This window comes from Scomber scombrus, chromosome 3 (assembly GCF_963691925.1).
Source record: "Scomber scombrus chromosome 3, fScoSco1.1, whole genome shotgun sequence".
Classification (NCBI taxonomy): Eukaryota; Metazoa; Chordata; class Actinopteri; order Scombriformes; family Scombridae; genus Scomber; species Scomber scombrus.
The window spans coordinates 18,959,490-18,967,118 of record NC_084972.1 but is presented as its reverse complement, the minus strand read 5'-3'; the positions used below and the strand labels follow the sequence as shown (position 1 = coordinate 18,967,118).

General features: G+C 37.0%; 1 protein-coding gene across 1 annotated transcript; it reads right to left on the bottom strand.

Moving 5' to 3' along the window:
* Positions 1–2,272: 2,272 nt before the first annotated feature.
* Positions 2,273–6,248, bottom strand: LOC134004776 (green-sensitive opsin). The gene is made up of 5 exons (XM_062444174.1): positions 5,885–6,248; positions 5,519–5,687; positions 3,372–3,537; positions 2,982–3,221; positions 2,273–2,371 (listed from the first exon to the last, which is right to left on the bottom strand). Exons 1-5 carry the CDS (start codon positions 6,246–6,248, stop codon positions 2,273–2,275), a joined length of 1,038 nt encoding a protein of 345 aa, XP_062300158.1.
* Positions 6,249–7,629: the final 1,381 nt, after the last annotated feature.

Sequence of the window (7,629 nt, the reverse complement as noted above, 5' to 3'; positions counted from 1 at the left end):
GGCCCTAATAATAATAATAAACATTACAATTTCAATAGGGCTTTCGCCAGGCGACTTGCAGTCGCCGCTCGGGCCCTAATAAACATTACAATTTCAATATAGCATTTTTCCCCGGGGGTTTTCCATACCACATGATTATTTGATTACTTGATTACTTTGGGGTCACTTGCACTTTGGGGTCACTTGCACGTTGGGGCATGAACGAATTTCAATAGGGCTTTCGCCAGGCGACTTGCAGTCACCGCTCGGGCCCTAATAATAATAAACATTACAATTTCAATATAGAATTTTTCCCCGGGGGTCTTCCATACCACATGATTACTTGATTACTTGATTACTTTGGGGTCACTTGCACTTTGGGGTCACTTGCACGTTGGGGCATGAACAAATTTCAATAGGGCTTTCGCCAGGCGACTTGCAGTCGCCGCTCGGGCCCTAATAAACATTACAATTTCAATATAGCATTTTTCCCCGGGGGTTTTCCATACCACATGATTATTTGATTACTTGATTACTTTGGGGTCACTTGCACTTTGGGGTCACTTGCACGTTGGGGCATGAACAAATTTCAATAGGGCTTTCGCCAGGCGACTTGCAGTCGCCGCTCGGGCCCTAATAATAATAATAAACATTACCATTTCAATATAGCATTTTTCCCCGGGGGTCTTCCATACCACATGATTACTTGATTACTTGATTACTTTGGGGTCACTTGCACGTTGGGGCATGAACGAATTTCAATAGGGCTTTCGCCAGGCGACTTGCAGTCGCCGCTCAGGCCCTAATAACATCGACGGAGGGGACCCCAAAAAATACAGTCTGCCTAGTGAAGTCCATTTATTTAATCCGGCTCTGCCCCCAGATGACATACAAGCAAGATGAAAGAAGGGACCCTTCCTACCATAGGCATAGATTTGTTCAGTTTCTTCCTAACAAAAACTTATGTAACCCTTAAACAGTCAGGAGTGGAAAATGCCATGTGATAATTATTCTTTTTATTTATTTTGGTGTTACTAGTTATCTCATTTGCACCTAAGTAAACATTTCCACAAATATATTTCCAACAAAATAGTTGTATCTCCACCAGGATATGTTGCCCCTATTAAGGTACCAAAAATGTATGTATCTCTTAGTGCATGTTGCATGTTTAAAGGTTAATGTTGAACTGTATAGATATTCTATGATTCTGTCTGTAATGTATCTAAAAACGAAAAAAAGATTATCTCATCTCTTGAGAAACATTGTGGACAACACTGCTAGATGATTTATGTTGGTTTGCAATATTGCTTTCACTTTTTAAAGTTATTCTTGTTTATTTTTCTCTCTTAATTTCTTTATTTTGTATCTTGTACCTTGTACAATTTTATGTCTGTCTGTCTGTGTTTTTGTGATTATTTTATTTTATCTCTGATATTCCTTGTACTTGTGTAGCAATATTTATGTATTGTTAATAAAGTTAATGAATGAGAAAATATCCCTACCAATATCAAAGTGTTGCTGAGTTGTCTCAAATCTATCCACTTTAACTCCATGTGTATCTGCGAAAAAATCTGCATAGCTACAACGTCCTTGCTTCAACCTTTGTTGAGCATCATTCTCCTTTTCCTCTTATTTCATCTCGCTCTCTAGGCTATCAACTGTACAAAAAATACAAAACTGCTTTAAAAACTGATAAAGTTGCAGATGAGCTTCACTTCAAATTACCATAAAGTTATACATTTTTCATAATAGGTGTGTTAAATGAAACAGATATATTTGGATGCATGCATTTATTTACCTACATTTACAATCCTGTAAGCATTTATAAAATATATGTACAATCGACCAAGAAAATCAATTCTGGACCTCAAAAAATATTCAATGTAACAGAAAAACAAGTGCTTGTACATTTTTAGGAAGATGATGACGGTCAAAATAAAATGAAAAATAATAATCCTGGCATTAATGGGACTGGACTGATAGCCTGCCAGATATCACAACACATTCTGTTACTGAAGCAAACAAGCTTTTTACTGTTTTGAGAAGTCATGATGAACTACTTGAAATAATGCTCCACTTTATGTGGATTGAACAAGAAATGCTCCTGGTCATCATAAGAGAAAACTGGTGCTTTGCATGTTATGCACGCTCCACATACTGTACAGTTTAAGAAGGTTTTGAGGTGACTTGTATTATCCTGCGGCATTTCCTGGAGTCCCTATTATACAACCAAAAGACATCACTGTGTTCAAATGTGAACACAGTTATATGTGAAGATGAGATTTGTCTTTGCTTAGGAAGTAGTGGACACTTCTGTCTTGCTGGTTGATACTGAGGTTTCATCCTCCACCATGCCACCCATCCCAACAGTGGTCAGCATGCAGTTACGGAACTAAAAAACAAGAATACATTGTACAATTAGACAATGAAGAATCATTAAACACTGAACAAAAATATTACAAATTGGTTAACACTTTATTTTAATCCCCTGGTTTAGCATTTATAGCGATTAGTGCTTAGCAATAAACATACTGACAATATAACGTAAGTGAAAAAAATTTAATTATTTAAATTTTTAATTTAGTGCTGTTTTAATGATATTTATATAGACATGAATATATGTTGTCTCTATGCAACAGCTGAGCTAACTTTATCAGCTGATGGAGACCACATAATGCTAATAAAATCCTTGGAAGAAATGTAATCAATCTTTTATCATCCATACTTTTGTAAAAAATCTGCAAGCTCAACACTTTTTTTTAACACGTAGAGATTATTTAAACCTTGTCTGGTAAATAAATGTTTTCTTATATTTTATAACAAATTGTGAGGACTTTTGTGATGTATAAAAATCATAAAATATTTAAATATAATTAAAGCTATGATATACTCTGTCATTAATTTATTAACAGTTTATACACAGTTGCACATACTTCACAGGAGAAGTTAATAACCACTTACACAGGGGGTTAAAATAATTACCAAAATGGTAAATAATGTACCTGTTTGTTCAACAGCACATAGATGATTGGATTGAACAATGCTGAGCTCTTTGAGAAGAAGGCAGGGATAGCCATGGCTGTAGCTGAGAAAGCAGCTCCTTTGTTAAAGAAGATCCATGCAGCAAAGCTGGCATATGGAGTCCAGGCCACCAAGAATCCCAAAACCATCATGAAGCACATGCGTGTCACCTCCTTCTCAGCCTTCTGGGTAGACGCTGAGTCCTGCTGCTGAGCTGCAGCCTGAAAATTATGTCATCAGTTTTCTGCGTTACCAAGTATGATGAATGTTTTCTATGCATTCAAGTATAGTGTGTTGGAAATACTATATGCCATACTATAATTCTGATATGCTTAAAAAATGTTTATTCTTTAAAGGTAAATGTCTCTTACCGCCTTCACTGTGAGCACTAAGTTTCCATAAGTGAAGAAGATGGTGAAGACAGGAATGCAGAAGTGGCAGCTGAACATGTACAAGACAAATGATTCGTTGTTGTAGCCTGGGGCCAAGGTGTAATAGTCGGGTCCACAGGAAACTTGAATACCCTCGGGGATGTACCTGTGAATGCAATATAAAATGTTTGTTATATTGTATAACTTTTTGTCTAACATTATCAAGCACATAGTCCTGTGGGACCGTAATTGTGCAACCTGTCATATTGAACATGTAGGCCATTGTATAGTGAAAAAACTAGGATTTTCTCAAAGAATTGTAGGAGTTTCAGAATCAAACAATTCAAAGCTGGAGGGTAGTGGCACCAACAGTCACTACATGTAATAGATATAATTCTGAAAAAGTCCAGGTGTTACTGTAATATAACAGGATGAAAGGTTTGCAACATCCCCTTTTCAAATACTATAATAATCAGTAGGTTGTGTGGGGTGCATTGGTTGTAACGAATGATAACTGATCCCCATAATATCTGCAAAGGCTAAAATACCAGAAACTAAGATTGCATTTAAGTCATTTAATATGTGATATCTGCAGGTGTGGTGCTCAAAAAGTTAAAAAGCAAGTCAAACAATTCAGTAAACCTTCGTCAGTACGAGTACTGATTAAAATCCCAAACAAATGAACCATCTTTTGTTATCGATATAATATATAATTTTATTAGGGGTGGGTGTGGCTCAGGAGGTATAGCAGGTCATTCACTAATCTGAAGATCGGCGGTTTGATTCCAGGCCCCTTTAGTCTGCGTGTCAAAGTGTCCTTGGGCAAGATACTGAACCCCAAACTGCTCCTGATGGGTGACTATGGAGAAGACTGTAACTCTGGCCCTTTGCACTTCATATTTATGAACATGCTTGTTCTCAGAAGAATTTGGGACAGAAGGTGACAGTACAAAACTGAAAGTCAGTGTCATTTGATTATATGAAGATGTACTTCAGGCATCAGTCTGGCTACAGCTCAGGTGACACAAGCACAGTAATTGGAAGCTAAAAAGACATGCCAGCAGCATTTAACCTAGCCACACCCATTTTCAGGCCCATCAAGTATCCACATTTTTTTCAAGCATGTCACTACTTGAGCTTTTTCAGGAAGCCTGGGATTAATTAGTCTTTTATTTATGGTTTTAGGGATGGACCAACCCTTCAAGATTTGAATTTACTACTAATTTGCTATTATAAAAATATTTTTCTCCATTACTTTGGAGCATGAGATAGAAGTTAATATATGGAAACTCTCATGCTTGTTCATCCTGTTTACATTTGCATTTTTCAATTAAATGAATATAATTAGATGTTTCATTTAAGATGTGCAGTTTTGAAGTTTGAGGTGTGTATTTATAACCTGGATCTTACACTTATAGTTTTGGCCATGATTCTCATCAGCCATGTTAACTTTTGCTTGAATCTGGAGAAACAGTAGCACCACTAGAAAAGGAAGACCAGCAGGGAGAGCAAACTGTCATATGACCAGACAGGTTGTAAACCCCCCTGTTGACCCCTTTTTTTGGGTGGGGGGCTGTAATAAGTAAACATACCTCAACTCCATGTTATAATTGTCTAATATGTAGAAAAACTTAGAATGTAAATTAGTCTGTGTAAATAAGTCCAACTTTGACCAAGAAAGGGTATGGTTTCGTCTAACTTTGTGGTGTAGATAAAATGGCTGACCTGGATTTGCTTACATCCTCTCAGATCATGTAACCATTTACATGTGTTACTAGCCTTACTGGACTCCTTCCAGTTGAGTCAACACATCACCACATCTGATTGATCAGGTTGATGCGTAAAATGTTGACAGACCAAATAGAAAGAAGGTGCAAGACTATAAAATGCCTTACTGGACTCCTTCCAGTTGTGTCACCACATCACCACATCTGATTGATCAGGTTGATGAGTAAAATGTTCACAGACCAAATAGAAAGAAGGTGCAAGATTACAAAAATGTAGTACACTTCTTTTAAGAAAGAAGGGGAACAATCTGAAAAAAGCATTCAAATCAAGGACTTGTCCATTCTGCATGGTACTGTCCCTGATGTGGACATATTAATAACGGGTCATATGATCCATTTTGGGGGAAATTAAGTCTTTACCTTGACCAGCCAACAAGAGGCGGAATAGCACAGGAGGCAGCCATGATCCAGGTGAATGCACATCCTACCGAAGCATGGGTGGCTGTAAATTTAAAACTACCCATAGGTTTGCAGACCACAATGTATCTCTCAATAGCTAGAACCACGAGAGACCAGAGAGAAACTTGACCTGTTGATAAGAAAGAGAACAGAAGTTGTGGTGAGAACCTTCAAATCCTTCCATATGTTACCAGCTTACAGCTTTGACTTAAACTAGTATATTCATGTGATCAGTCATGAAATCTTATGTTACTAGACAACCAATAAGATATCAATAAAATATATATGTGATACTGGCAAATAAAAATCCATTTTCTTTATGTTTACCTCCAAGTGTAGCCATGAATCCTTCAATAGCACAGAACAAGTGTCCCAAGGAGAAATAGCCCATCATTGAACTATAAAAGCAAACTGTGAATCCAAAGCAGACCATGATCAGTCCAGCCACCGCCAAGTTAACCAGAATAAAGTTGAGAGGTTGCCGCAGCTTCTTGTTCTGAGCTGTAACCAGCAAAGTCAGAAAGTTGATGGGGAAGCCAGTGCAGATGAGGAAAAACATGTAGAGAGCCAGCAGTTTGAAAAACCATGGGTCTGCCAGATAATATTGTGTATAGTGAAATGGACTCCTCACAAGCCCCGTCCTGTTGTTCATGGGTATGTAGAAGTTCTTTCCCTCTGTGCCGTTTTCCATTTTTGCAAGTAAGGTTTTGGTTTGGCAGTGTGGGATAACCTTGGAGCACTGTCAAAGCAGCCAATGCAGGTAGTACTGCAACTATGGTTATATAGCCCACAGGGCAGATTCACAGTGGATCAAGAAGATGAGCAAAGAGGATCTGCATTAGAAATCAGCCTATAATCTGTCACAGTATAATCACTTGTTACCGAAGAGAGCTGAGCAGACTTCCTCTTTTTTTTTTTTTGAAGGATGTATTTTTAATCTTTCGCACAATTAATGTAAAGTAATTGTTTGTCTGTTCTCTCTTCTCTTTAAGTTTTATCTTGTTTTGCAAGGTACATTTTTACTGCTATTGCTTTATTCCAACATTGAAAAGTTGTACCAGCAGATAATTTCTGCTCGTTAGCAACAAATTCCTGTTCATCCATCCTCATCTACTTCAATATGTAATTGAATGAAGTACTTACAACTGAACAAAATATATTTATGACTAAACACCATTAAACCAATACTCTGACTGAAAGCTTTAAGTTGATTAGTCAGTTATCCAGTTAGTTTGGGTGCACAAGGAGCAATTAATTAACAGGATTTCAAAGTGCAGGTTAGTTTACCAAGTCAAGCCAGACTGCGCCACTGCTATAGCACAAAATGATAGATAGATATATAGATATATATATATATATAGATAGATAGATAGATAGATAGATGGATAGATGGATAGATGGATGGATGGATGGATAGATAGATAGATAGATAGATAGATAGATAGATAGATAGATAGATAGATAGATAGATAGATATTTTTTAGCTGGAAGAAACACAATTGGACCGCCCTCTTGTCTTCCCTCACAGATGTTGAGTTAGAATTAAAATCAATCAAATTTGCTGATATATTTTATGGAGCTATTACACTTCCTGAACCGGTCATTAACAATAATTTAAATGTTAAAACAAAGTTTTAAGAGGGCTTGATTTTAGCCAGGGAATGAGTCAGAATGGTCAAGTGGTATAACACAAAGATAAAGTGGTACATCATCTACATAATGTTGAAATGAAACACTTTAATTCAGAAGTTCTGGATGCTTTTCATAACCACCCAGGCATGTAGATGCTTACAGTAAGGAATAATGTTTGTTCTACAGTCAATGGTCAATAGTTCATTATGCTTGCATTATGTTATTGGTACGGCAAACAACAACAAAAACAAAAACAATAAAAACACTGCACTTACAATCAAGTCTCACATCAAAATGTGTAATAACTACATTGGTCCACATCTCAAAATGTTTTAATTTTACAATAATGGCCCTAAAATTGTTGAGATGCCTATGATTTTTTGGCCAGTACTTGTATAGTGGCCTGCATCCACATCATGTGACTGTCATGTTTCTGTCTA